This window comes from Crocuta crocuta, unplaced genomic scaffold (assembly GCF_008692635.1).
Source record: "Crocuta crocuta isolate KB4526 unplaced genomic scaffold, BGI_CrCroc_1.0 scaffold448, whole genome shotgun sequence".
Lineage (NCBI taxonomy): Eukaryota > Metazoa > Chordata > Mammalia > Carnivora > Hyaenidae > Crocuta > Crocuta crocuta.
In genome coordinates, this window is record NW_027532411.1 from 3,238,901 (window position 1) to 3,253,052 (window position 14,152).

At 43.1% G+C, this 14,152-nt stretch overlaps 1 protein-coding gene across 3 annotated transcripts in view; it reads right to left on the bottom strand.

The window, feature by feature from the left end:
• SAMD12 (sterile alpha motif domain containing 12) overlaps window positions 1–14,152 on the bottom strand; it is a 383,850-nt gene that overhangs the window by 344,183 nt on the left and 25,515 nt on the right. For all 3 annotated transcript variants that reach the window (XM_077778942.1, XM_077778939.1, XM_077778940.1), the window contains exon 2: window positions 526–704. In XM_077778942.1, the coding sequence (XP_077635068.1) occupies window positions 526–704 (179 nt within the window). The remainder of the gene's footprint in view (window positions 1–525; window positions 705–14,152) is intronic.

The following is a 14,152-nucleotide window of genomic DNA, read 5'->3' on the forward strand; positions in this document are numbered from 1 at the left end:
AAACAGTATCTGGAATACATGTATATACTGAATAAAACATCAGTGATTAATTAACAGTGTTTGTCAGCCAAAGATCCTCATGCACATGCAGCCCTGGGCCTTTTACACAATCCTTCCAATGTATGGTATTATTTCATCTGCTCAACCCATGGTGGAGGGAGTTTTTAATGATACCCATCCTACAGGAGGAGAATCTGAGGCCTCATACTCATGCCTAAGTTCATAAAATGATAAATGCGAGCCTGGCAAACACATCTTTCACCTTTAAGTCAAGGCATCCTTCTCAATAGCCCGTTCTATACCATACTCATGACAGGACATGGACCACAAACGTGTTTGAGTTTCACTCCAAAGGGGATGCAGTCAACATTTTCATTGTTGCCTAGAACCCAGAAGCAGTCAGTGTTCGTTTAATTGAAGATACACTGGCAAGCAGTGAAAGCACCATCCGTTCCCTGTGGCTGGACCACAAAATATCAAAGCTGCACCTTCACAGTCTCCATAATTCAGTGGATTCCTACCTACCTTAGCAGTCTCAGCTTCTGCTGGCAGTCGCTTGGGGGTTCCTTTTTGGTCAAGCACCTTCTGAAAATTTTTGTTTTTAATGGATTGAGATTCAACACCTTCACCTTCGATCTGTAGCTTAATACCTTCGGCACGGGCAGGGTGATCAATACCCCGTGGATTCAAGCCACAGTGGAGAGCTGGGAAAGAGGAAAAATAGAATTGAAAACAAGTCCTGCAAAGAAGGCGTCCATGAAGACAGTATTTCATGCGGCCTCTGAGGGAAGAAACAAAGCAGTGGCAAGTTTAGAGGTGGTGTGATAATGATGGGAAATGATCTGGGAAGGAGGGAGCATGGCGTAGAGGAAACACCGAGCTCTCAAATCAGAAAAACTTCAACACAAATCCTGAAACCATCAGTTCCAAGTTGTTTGACCTTGAGCAAGTTACTAATGCCCACATCACAGATGAGATTACCAAATCAGGCAACTTCGTTACTGCCTCCCACACATGCAACTAATTCAACCTCTGCAGTTCAGCTTCTTGTCTCTGCCTCCATCTGGATAAGCACTCATTCCCTCCTCCTCGGAGTCTATTCAAGCATCCACTCAAGTACCCCCGCAAGCGCTGACTGTACAGCTATTTGCTGAGCATGTACTATGTGCCATCCCCTGAGTTAGATCCTGGAAACATGGATTTATATATGACAGATGTTCCCTTCCAAGATCTTATGGTCCAACAGAAGAGGCAGAGAAAAGGACAAGTTATTTTGAAACAGAGTTATTATGGCTACATGAAAGAGAAGGAAAGATCAAAGTGGAGGGTTCAAGGGAGTCAAGCCCAGGGCCTTCTGATGGTTTCCTGCCTTACCCACATCCTCTAACATGGATAGGACCATAAATAAAATCTACAGCCCATTTTCTGAGCATAATTATTTGTTCAAGAAATACTTACTGAGCCCCTTCAATGTACCCAGTGTTCATCCAAGAAACAGCAGTGAGTGTTACAGGAGCCATACGATTTCCACAGATGACCTCCATGGACCACCCGGCATGTGTGAGGCTGGGTGTGCATGTGCACGTGCACACGATACATCTGTGTGTGTTTTGGGGTTTCTGGTAGTAAATTCTCTCACCTCCCTGGGACTCCACCCCTTCAAATTTAATTAAATTCCTTATCCCTTTCTCTTAGGCCTCAGAGAACTCAGGGCCAGAATCTTCACTCCTCCATCCCACTCAGGACTCTACTTCATTGATAACCTTTTACTCAATATCTTTGGTTGCCTCCCATTCTTGGCATGTCTGTCTCCCTTTATATGTTTTTCATATATATATATACATATATACACACACACATGTATGTACATATATATGGTTTTAAATGTTTTTTTGCGGGGGAGGGGGATGAGGGCAAGGACACGTGCATAGGGCAGAGAAAGAAGGAGAGAGAGAATCCCAGCACAGAGCCTGATGTGAAGCTTGATCTCAAAAACCACGAGAAATCAGGAGTCGGACACTTAACTGACTGAGCCACCCTCAGCATGCTTCCCTTTTAGCCACCTGCTGTAATTCTACAATTCTTCCCTTACTCAACACCCCATTCAGGTCAGGGCTTCCTCTTATCAGGATTCCAAGAGAGTATGTGACACCTGAGAGATGACGGCTGGCTTCCCAGAAGTGAGGCAGGGGCTCCCTTCCTGCTCTCCATGCTCTCCTTAACAGGAGTCATCCATTCCCACCCTCAGATACAATCAACAACCTGCTGCTGATGCCCACGTTTTAACCACAGCCTCGATAGACCTGTTAAGAGCTTCAGACCTAAGTGCACCTGGAAGTCAGCATCCCAATTCCAGCATATCCCAGATATGTCAAATTTCACATGTTCAAAACTGAATCTGGGTTTTCTACCACTGCCCCCAAAAATGCCTTTTCTAGTCCTTTCCAGTTCCACAGAAACCAAAGAGTCATCCTTGGCAGGACTCTCTCCACGATTCACCACATCCCTTCCATCTATCACCAGGTCCAGCAAGCTCTACACCCACAGTGCTGCTCAAATCCATCCATGCAGCTCCATCTGCACTGCCATCACCCCAGTCCCAACTAGCCACGTCTCTCAGCCACACTGCTGACTAGCCCAACTGCTCTTCCTCGCCCGAGCCCTGAAACCCCAGTAAAAAAAAAAAAAAAAAGTAAAGCTCAGATTGTGAGACCCCTTGGCTTAAAATTTCCCAATGGCGTCATTTTATATCTAGATCATTCAAATAACGTGACCACCAAGGCCCTGAATTATCTGTTCCCTTTCTACCTTTCCAACTTCATCACCCACATTATCCTTCATTCACTGTACTCTGACCACACACTTCCTTTTCACACTTCCTACTTCTTGAACACATCGAGTTCTTTCACACTTCCCGGATTTTGTACATAATGTTTCTTTGCCTGAAATGTTCTCCCTATTCCTCACCTAACTCCTACTCATCTGTCAGGTTTTGGCTTAAGAACACTTCTTCAGATATGCCTTCCTTAATCTCTTCCTCATCCCCTGCCCCCACCCCATTCCAGATCACTGTGGCTAGAACAGTAAGTACTGAAATACCGAATGAATGATCTTGCCTATCTGTCCATATCCACGTGGCCTTATTTATACCTTTCAATATGAAAATTATCTGTGAATTTCTCTTCTAGCTTCTAAGCTTCCTAGAGCCAAGAACCAGCCTATTTCATGGTATACAATAAATGTTCAACATGTATTAGTTCACACCTCCTCTCTCAGGCTTTATGCCGCATCTCAAGTGATCTTCATAAATACTTGATGAGACATAATTGCATTCATTTCACAGATAAGGGAGAGGAGTCTCAAGGCACAGAGTCACAAAAAGTCAGGCAGTTGTCTACTGAAGGTCACAGATCAAGCATCATTTAGGATATGGATGATTTCAAGCTTCAGATGAGCAACCCAAAGTAGGTTAAACAGTAAGAAAAATTGTTAGCTTTCAGAAAAGGAAGTCCAATAATGGTACAAGTTCAGAGTTCTTGGATTTGCCAGCTTAGTAGAGGATCCATCGAGGATTCTGATTTTTCTTTCATCTTGCCAGTCTTCTATCCACAACACTACCTAGATCATAAGCCTGTGTCCCCTCATGGCACCTCAAGCTACAAGCTTCTGGTTCTTATCTAGAAATAGTAACAGTTTGGTTGTCATGGTTCTCTTTCCCCTAATCCTCTTCCAAACTTTCATTTTTTCTCCCATTAGCCGGAAGTGAACCACATACCTATTAATGAACTAAAACCCTGCCAGTGGAGATAGCATCACCATTAAACAGCTGATCTTTCTGCTAAATTCCTCAAACCACATTGCTAGTATTCAAGAAGGCAGAGGCTGAATAGATCCTGGAGAACCAACAGCAGTGCCAACTCGGGTATATGTAGAAAGAGAATTTAGTAGCCAAAATCTGTAAGAGTAAGAGGCTCATTACTGTTAATATCAAACAGTTTTTCCATCTCCAAAGAATGGCCTATTTGTAATGATTATTCAGTATTTTAAAATCATGATTAAAAAAAAAGGTTTGCTTGTAAAAGGAGATGAGAGATTAGCACAGGATGGATTTGGACATTAGAGGAAGAAAAATATATAGCTCTAATCTTTCTCTCCAGACTGATCCCTGGCTGCCTTGAAATTTATAGCTTCAGAATACCACTGACTTGCTGGGAGATTCCAGTACTTTCTGTTCTCTCAACAGCTGGCCACCAAACCAGACTCTCACACTTCCTTCACCTTTGCTCATGCTTATCTCTCCTCCTAGAAAGGGGTTCTACTTTACCCGTTTTACTTCCCCCTTTGGGAGGCTAGATCCACTCACCCATTGTGTCAGTTCAGGTGCTCAGAAAGCCTTCTAGGAGTTTCTGGATACCAGACCAAGAACCATGCTTCTTGGTCTATGCTTTGTCCATGCACATAGTACCCTGGTGCTTCACCTGCCTCGCTGTAGTGAGCAGGTCTACATCACTGATCTGTATACCTCGCCTACCGCCATTGCAAGGTCTTCAAGGCAGGCCCTTAGTCAGCTCCATGACCTCCTCTCCCCAGTCTAAAACCTGGCACATAACAGGCATTTAAGAAGCATTTGCTCAGGGGCGCCTGGGTGGCTCAGTCGATTGAGCATCTGACTTCAGCTCAGGTCACAATCTTGTGGTTCGTGAGTTTGAGCCCCACGTTGGGCTTTGTGCTGACAGCATGGAGCCTGCTTAGGATTCTCTGTCCCCCTCTCTCTGCCCCTCCCCCACTCACACTCTCCCAAAAATAAAGAGACCGTAAAAAATAATAAATTTATTCGGCTGCTAAACGAACCTGCGATCTCCTCTCTTTATACAGTCCTGCCTTAAATCAAAAGGAAACTTCTCTCTGCTGGTAAATACCTAGCATTCAAAATGTAAGAGAACCTTAAACATGAGACAGATTTTGGTTTTTTTACTTTCTACACACGTAGCCACCTTCTTCACACAAATATTTTAATCCTCCATAGCTGTTCCCTCCTTGCCGGCAGACCCAGTAGTTGATTTAGGTTTTGTGCCTGGGTTTATTTATTTAAAACCATTTCTGACAGGCTATGCTTTTCCCTGAAATTTCATGTCCCTAATATTTACAAATCAAGCAACTTTCAAATGGCCTCTTTACAAGCTGTGACCTCTATTTCTTTGTTCATCATGTAAAAGGTGCCCCTGTTTGAGTTCTCTTTTCTGTCCTCATCACTGCCCTTTCTTGTTTTCACTCAAGTTATTTACTCAATTTAATGGGCTCAGCATCTCACAGGTCAGCTTGGAGACCCTCTTCCTGTTTCCCTCGTCTTTCAGACCACACCATGCCTTACTGATTTCTAGTTACGGTCCAGTTACTGGAAGCTGTTTGTAGTCTTTCCCTCAAGGGCTGCTCCAGTCATTTTCACATTAAAGTTGCTAATACTAAGCTCTTCAAAATCAAGAATTAAAAACAAAAACAGATTTGACCAGTAGTCCTTTAAAAAAGTTAACGGACATTTTTACTGCCAATGCATAGGTTTTTGCATTGTTTTGAGATGCCAGGGCAAAGGCACTAGCTCTTTCTCAGGTGGAAACCCATTCCCTCAGAAGCCGGTACCCTTGTGCTTTGCTAGCAGGGATCTAAGATGGTGCAGCTGCTGGGAGCAGCTGGGGATTCCTTTAAAATATTCAACACAGAAATTACCACCTGATCTGGCAATTCAACCGAAGAATTGAAAATAGGGACTTGAACAGTTATTTGTACATCCATATTCGCAGCAACATTATTCACAATAGCCAATAGGTGGAAACAACCCAAATGTCCGCTGATAAATGGAGAAAGAAAATGTGGTACATACAATGGAATTTTCAGTCATACAATGGATTTTTCAGTCTTAAGAAATGAAATTCTGATATAGGCTACAACAAGGATTAACCTTGAAGACATGCAAGGTGAAATAATCTGGTCACAAAAGGACAAATATTGTAGGATTCCACTTATAGGAGGTACTTAGAGTAGTCAATTCACACAGATGAAGTAAATCAGTGGTGACCAGGAGCTGGAGGAGAGGAGAATGGGGAACTGCTACTTAGGGATGAAAAAGCCCTGGAGATGCAGACAGGGGATAGTCGCACAACAATGTGAATATACTTAATCCTACTAAGTCATATGCTTAAAGAGTATTAAAATGATAAATTTTATGCTATGTATATTCTGGAACAAAAGAGAATTTAAAAATAAAAACAGCCCATTCCCTCTCATTTCATTCCCCCATATGGCCTCCATAACTGGAAAGAGAGATTCCAAAGATACTTATTTTGAGAGAAACCAAGTGAGCAGGGGAAGGGCAGAGAGAGAGAGTCTGAAAGAGAGAGAGAAAGAGAGAGGGAGGGGGGGAGAGAGGGAGAGAGAGAGAGAGAGAGAGAGAGAGAGAGAGAGAGAGAGAGAGAGAGAGAGAGAGAGAATCCCAAGCAGGCTCCACACTGCCAGCGCAGAGCCCAAAGTAGGGCTCGAACTAACAGGGAGATCATGACCTAAGCTGAAACCAAGAGTCAGACACTTAACCGAGCCACCCAGGTGCTCCTCCAATCATACTTTATTCACAAGTTTGAGAGTTTTTTCAATAAGTTCATTGTGATTTTCAACCAAAACATGTTTTCTTAAAAAAAAAAAAAAAAAAAAAGGANTGGGGGGAGGCCAGTCTGACTAGCAGAAAAGGGGTTTCATTGCTGGAAGTGAGCCTGGACCCGACCTCTGAGAGGTCCCATTATGACGGGACTTCGCTCAGTCACAAACCAGGAGGAAGTGCCAGGCATTTTGTCTCAAGATGACGAGAGAACCAAGGGGTGTGCTGGCAGTAGGTTCCGCTGGCACGAACAGGTGCATCCTACTTGCCAAGTCACCCAGCTTCCAGGTCTTCTGATCCCCACCCACACCACACTCTCCCTGTAGGGAAACAAGGGACTGTGCCCCATTCGAGGTGAAGCTTCCTTTATTTTGGGCTTTGCTGTGCAAATACTCCCAGGGTCCAGTGGGCTGCTCTGGATCCTGCACCAAGGGTTTCTGCCACCACACAGATGCTGCTTGTCGTTCCTGAGAGGTTTGGGCTTCTCCACTTTGACAGAATTGATTTTTACAAAATATACTCTTCCCTTACTCTCATGGATGATCCCTCAGCAAAATAAATAATCTATTCTTTCCACTGTGAAGCTTTAACTGATTTTGCAACCATTATATCCTCTCTAAGCAATGTTGACAATTCGCTTTTTCTTATTTGCTCTCTCTCCCCCTCTCGATGTCCCCCCAGCCACCCCGTGTATATATACACCATGCATTGCAAGAATATATTAACATGTCAGCCTAATCGATGACTAGGAACCCACTGAAGCAACTGACTGTTCATTAAAGCTTGACAAACCGAGTGCCTAGCCAAGTGCCTACTGTAAGTACTCAATCATTATAGACTAAGCAGAGGCATGGTGGAAAGATACCATTTGAATCCTACTCACTGCCATTCCCTTCATAGGAAAACTTACAGGTTTTATTTTTCAAAAAAGGCAAATAAAAGTGGTTTCCAATCTAATTGTATAATTCAAAGTTATGTTAAGTCACAGAACCAGAGGACTGTTGTGAAACTGATTTTCCTGACTGCCTTCTGCAGAGGAGAAATTGTCTTGTCTGTGTGCCTATAGAGACTAAACAGCTGTATGTATTTGGCATCCAATAAACACTGCTAAACAAATACATGAAACAAATGTACTTCAATCCCCATCATTATCTATTGGAATGGAGGTAGATCATTTACAATTTCATTTATACATCCTGCTTTTGCTAAAGTTATGGAAAACACAGACCTTGTTTCATACCGCTCTTATACAATACCCACATAGCAGATACTCTAAATGTATTTAATTAATGAAGTGTCTTATCATACTCTGGCTTCAAATTCAGCACAGCACTCCCCTGTACAAGTAATCTGGGCATCACAAGAGACTGCTCTTTGTGGGAAACACTTCCCAAAGCTCTCCTGGAAACTTCTCGGAATGTGCCCACAAAGACAATTTCCCAGCCTCCCTTGCAGCAACATGTAGCTGTGAACATATTCTGGCCTATGGGGCCTGAGCAGAAGTTTGATGTGGAAAAATGCAGCTCTGGAAGTGACAGAGGAGGACAGATTTTTGTATCATCCTTCTCACTATCTCATCACCTTGAATGGAGAGGTGGTATCTAGAATTGCTATAGACCACAGGCTATAAATATGAAAGCCAAGAGGCTAAGAACCACAATGGCTGTAACATCAACTGAGCTGCTCAAACTATGTTCTCAACTACCTGCCTCTGGACTTGGTGCTACATGAGTAAAGTAATTCCTTTACCTGTGACACCACCAAGTTAGGTTTCTTCTGGGACTTCAGATGAACAATTCCAAACTGACGCATGATAGCACTTTAATCAACAATATATAGTTGCTTAGCTCTTCCTAAAGGATAAAAATGAAAACTGAAATCCTAGCAAAATATTCTGCTCTGGGTATCAGAACTCCCATTAGGACTTCAAAAGCTGAATAAGTATAGCAATACCTTAACAAGGAGGAAGTACATTATGAATACATGTTATTATCAAGGAAAATGTTATCAGAGGTAGAATCAATCTAGATGATACAGTGAATATCTGAAGGTGTAACTCTTATTCATTGAGGAGCCTATGGTGCCCAGAAAAGTGCCTAGATCACTCATAAGAATTTATGCATGAGTGGATGGGATTGTGTCTATTGGGGTCATATTGCTATTGCTAATGCTTTAACATGAAAATAGACCAAGTGTACCAGAAATGTATGCCTAAGAAGCACAAGCTTGGGTTAAGCTAGTTGATAGGGAACAATGTCTCTTTGGGCAAAGGAACCTGTCCAGCACATACCTACAAAGGCAGGTCAGCAAACTAGGGTCCATGGGCCAAATCCAGCCCACTGCCGGTTTACATATGTCTTATGAGTCAAAAGCAATTTACACTTTTAAATGGTTGGGGGGGGGGAACTAAAAAGGATGTTTTGTGATCTTTGAAATTATATGAAATTCAAATGTCAGTGTCCATAAGTTTTATTGCCATACAGCTATGCTTATTTATATGTTTTCTACGCTGCTATTGTAGTACAATGGCAAAGGTGAGTAGCTGTGACACACCAAACGGACTGCAAAAACTAAATATTTACTAACTGGCCCTTTACCAAACAAGTTTGCTGAGCCTTGTTCTAGGATAGAGTGCATCCATGTCCCGGAGGACACCAGGATCTGAGAACTCTAGCGCCCTCCACAAAACATCAAGGAACACCTCATGGGTCTGAGGGGCTCACCTACTTTTGCTGCACTCCCCCACTCCCAGGCAATTTACACGAGCTCAATTATGGTTGATTGTACTATTTTGGTCAGGCTCTGTGGAGACTAGGTCAGCTACGTCTCCTTGGTCAGCTATATGTGGTATTCTCTCTCTACATATATATTATATATATAACATATATAATATAAATATAAGTATTTATTATATGTAAGTCATAAAGTTATATATAAATATGTATTTATAAATTATATGTTATATATAAATATATATGTGTTATATAAATATATATTTAATATTTATAAATTACATACAATATATATTATATATAAATACATATTTATAAGTTATATATGATATATATAAATTATATGTTATATATATTTTAAAGCTTAACATTCTACATACAGGTTGAAGTCCTTTACTACTATCAAAAAGAACAGGGGTAAAATGCAAATTTCCAAACCAGGGGCATTAAAAGATGACATGTCTGTTCCCAAAAAGTCTGCAACTGACCAGTAATAGATGGCTCGCCGTCTGTTACTACGAGGGGAGTGGGGAGAAAAGCACTCTGCTGGTGAGAAGAGACATGAAAGGCTGAACCCAAAAAATACTCCATTGTCCCCAGAGTCTGTCCAGAGGTAGCCCTGGTAACCACCACATGGCCACCAGAGCTGAGCCTGGAGGACAGTCCATCTGAGCCAGATATTCAGAGCACATGCAGCTGTGTCAGAAGAGGGTCTCCTCTGAGGCACATGAAGTACACTCACCCTGGCTCACTCATTTAGAGAGGATTTCGCCTCTGTAAAAACAGTTTGCTACAAGGGAACCCTGCTCACATAAAGACGAACCTAAGTGTAATCGCCACAGTCAACGCTCCTCCTTCCTACTCAAGATCAATGGACCAGGCAATCTAAATACAGCAGAAATTAAAACCATGCTTAACTTCCATAGGTCCATGTCAGAGTGGGGAAAGGCTTTGGACAAGCTCTCAGGCACAAATGTTAACTCCTGTCTTTCATGAGAATACAACAGCAGATATAATTGGAGGATTCAGGTATCAGAGATAAGTGGGTAGTTTAAACTGGTGACTGAAACAAATTTTTTTAAATATTTATTTTTGAGGTAGGGAGGGGCAGAGAGAGAGACAGACAGAATCTAAAGCAGGCTCCTGAATCTGAGGTTTCAGCACAGAGCCCGATGTGGGGCCTGAACTCACTAACTGCAAGATCATGACCGGAGCCAAAGTCAGACGCTCAACTGACTGAGCCACCCAGGCATCCCTCAAATATTTTTAACCATGATATTATAAGAAAGATTTCATACTGTGAACCCATGCCAAGCACAGAGAAGTAAATAAATAAACTGAACCATGTTTCATGAAACTATTTTACTTTACTGTATGTGATCTACTCTGATTTTTCCTTAGGTCTTTCTTTTTTAAAAATAAAATCATGCCTTGGGATGTCTGGGTGGCATAGAAAGCCACATAGGGAGCCCACAATTTCTGATCTGTCCACTATTATCAAGGCCACTTCCCCACCCCTGCAACATCAGTTGAGCTGATGTGAGGAGGCTGGACATCCACCTCTCCTAGGCAATGAGATGCCCCCTCCTTCCTGGGATGGTGTCAAAGGAAGCTTGGTGGAGAGAGTCAGGACTTTTCACCGTCACCCAGTGATAATGAGGAGGCCCCCACCTCCCAGGTAACACCTGGCCAGAGTGGTGTTGAAGCCAGCTAAAACAGAAGTTTTACATAAGATCAAGTCTCATAAAATGAAAATGTCCAAATTTTGATTAAAAAAGCATTCATAACTAAGAACCAGAAGATCTCATACTAAATGAGAAAGAAAATCGGCAGATGTCAACACTAAGATGTAGAAATCTCAGAACTATCAGACAAATATTTGAAAGCGGCCAAGATAAAGATCTCCAAAGAGCAATTACACCTGCCACAAATGAGAAACTAGAAAGCTTCAGTCAAGAAACAAAGTTGCTGGAAACAGAAGACATAAAGAACCACCCAATGGAAATGTTAGAACTAAAAAATATAGGGGCGCCTGGATGGCTCAGTTGGTTAAGAGTCCAACTTTGGCTCAGGTCATGATCTCACAGTTCATGGGCTTGAGCCCCGCGTTGGGCTCTGTGCTGACAGCTCAGAGCCTGGAGCCTGCTTCAGATTCTGTGTCTCCCTCTCTCTCTGACCTCCCCTGCTCATGATGGCTGTCTCTCTCGTTCTGTCTCTCAGAAATAAATAAAACATTAAAGAAATTTTAAAAAAGAACTAAAAAATGTAATCCCCCCCCAAAAAAAAGCACAATGGATGGATTCAAGAGCCAAATGGAAATGACAAAGATTTCATTGCAAAAAGTAGAAAGACCTTTCTTGTAAATGGAAATGCTCTAAATCTTGCTTTGGTTGTATAATAAACAAGTATCAAAACTGAGAACTCAACACTGAAGATTATTTAATATACAACAGCAAGCATATACCTTAAGAATGTAACAAAACAATAGAGACACTAGATATACTTTTAGGGAGACTTGAGAAGTGATTTTTGATTCATCTGTTTTCATTCATATCCCTCTCCCGCACCCAACACACAGCTGCCCACTGATTCCAGTCCAAGTTCTACTTTCTTGCTATTTTGATAAACTGTGTTAACATAAAGAATATATGACATCTACTAAGTGTTCCATGAACATCAATCTCTATTTTTATCTTAGTGCCCTCCTCCATCACAATGGAGGGGTCTTTGGCATTAACATTTTTAACAACTGCTAAGTAAACAAAATGGTAATAATGTGGGGCGCCTGGGTGGCTTAGTCGGTTAAGCGTCCGACTTTCGCTTGGGTCATGATCTCGCAGTTCGTGGGTTCGAGCCCCGCGTCGGGCTCTGTGCTGACTGCCAGCTCGGAGCCTGGAGCCTGTTTCAGTCTGTGACTCCCTCTCTCTCTGACCCTCCCCTGCTCGCGCTGTCTCTCTCTCTCTCCTAGAAATAAAGCATTAAAAAAAATTTTTTTTTAAAAATGGTAATAATGTAACATAGTAGAGACTTGAAAAGTGACAATCCTGAATGAAAAGGGCAGACTAAAGTCAAACTGGGGGGGCAGGGGGCGTGTAGTCAGAAGGCAAAAAGAACGGCTTTTCAAATATACAAACAACCTCAGTGACAGAGTTGAGGAATGAGGTGATAAAGATAAAAGCAAACACGTGCACCTTGTAACATATTTTCTACAGATGAGCTTACAGCATTCTCTGACAAACAGTACTAATGGGGGGAGGGTGAAAAAAGTGACTGACAGTTTAGGAAGACATTATAGTCTGGCATTCCAGGAAGGCAGGAGGAAGGGGTAGTACCAAATTAACATATGGGAGGACTCTTCCTCCTTACGGCTAAGGTATTAGAAATTAGAGGGGCGCCTGGGTGGCTTAGTCGGTTAAGCGTCCGACTTTCGCTTAGGTCATGTTCTCGCGGTTCGTGGGTTCGAGCCCCGCGTCAGGCTCTGTGCTGACTGCCAGCTCAGAGCCTGGAGCCTGTTTCGGTCTGTGACTCCCTCTCTCTCTGACCTTCCCCTGCTCACGCTGTCTCTCTCTCTCTCTCCTAGAAATAAATAAAACATTAAAAAAAAAATTAAAAAAAAAAGAAATTAGAAGGAGGGATGCTTTCACCTGCCCCTGGTCAGTCCTTTAATCGCCATCAGTAACCGTCTAACCACGATGCCTTAACATGTGGAGTGTGAGCTGTGGGGCCATCACTAAGCTCTAATGCCCCCATGTCTGCAAAAGCAAGTGGTCTCCCCAGTCCCTGCCCCATCCACAACCCCTGTGGCCCGGGGAGGTGTGGGTAGGATGTGCTGCTGCCGCTTCCTCAACAGTCAGGGCCTAGCCAGCCCCCTCTTCACGCCAAAGCTGGGGGGGTGGGGAGGGGGAGGAGAGAAAGTCAAATAGCCAAGCCTGAAGTTTTCTCCATTTCCATCTGGGAGGCCACGTATCCTCATACATCCGCTTTCTTTGTCCCACTGGGCAGCGCTGGAGCCCATGGTGCCAGCAGACAGCCCTCGCTGGACAAAGCTAGACGCCAAGCCTGACTCGTCCCACCTGGGCTCGGACTCGCATGCCTGGCCTGTATGTATTGCCTCCGTAGGTGCTATACTCTGCGCCCGGGGCCTGGCGCCTCTGCCCCCAGGCTCAGCACTACCATCCTCAGCGGGTTCTCCCCAAACCCAGCCAGGACACTGTTGGACCAAACACACAGAGTCAGAGCCTTCCCCTGTGTCTAGGCCCTGGCCTAGGAGCCTGAGCTGACCCTGACTGGAGAGGGGTCAGGGGAGGGCAAACAAAAGGGGGAGGGAGGGAAAGAAAGATGCTAAGCAACTTGGCTAAGGCTACCATGAAAATGGAAAAGGGGAAATGAAAACAAGGATGCTTACATCACACACAACACTGTTCCCCCTCTACATCCTAATTATCATTTAGTTGGTAAAACCACGGGCTTTAGAGTTGAATAAATCTGGCTCTTCCACAGTCTAGCTGTGTGGCCTTGACAAGTTACTCAGCTTTCGATTAAGGTTAGCTTACCTATAAAATTGGAATACTACTAACTCCTTTATAATGCTTTAGAAGAAAGGTGCCCAGTACCTGGCACCCAGTACTTGCCCAACAAATGGTAACTATTACTTCCTTTGCTCTTGTTAATACCACCTTAATGATCCTGATTTCATCAGAAGTATCTTTGCCCTTGGTATACACATCTGCATATACGTACACACAACAGCTCCATTAATAAAAAAGGAAAAAAA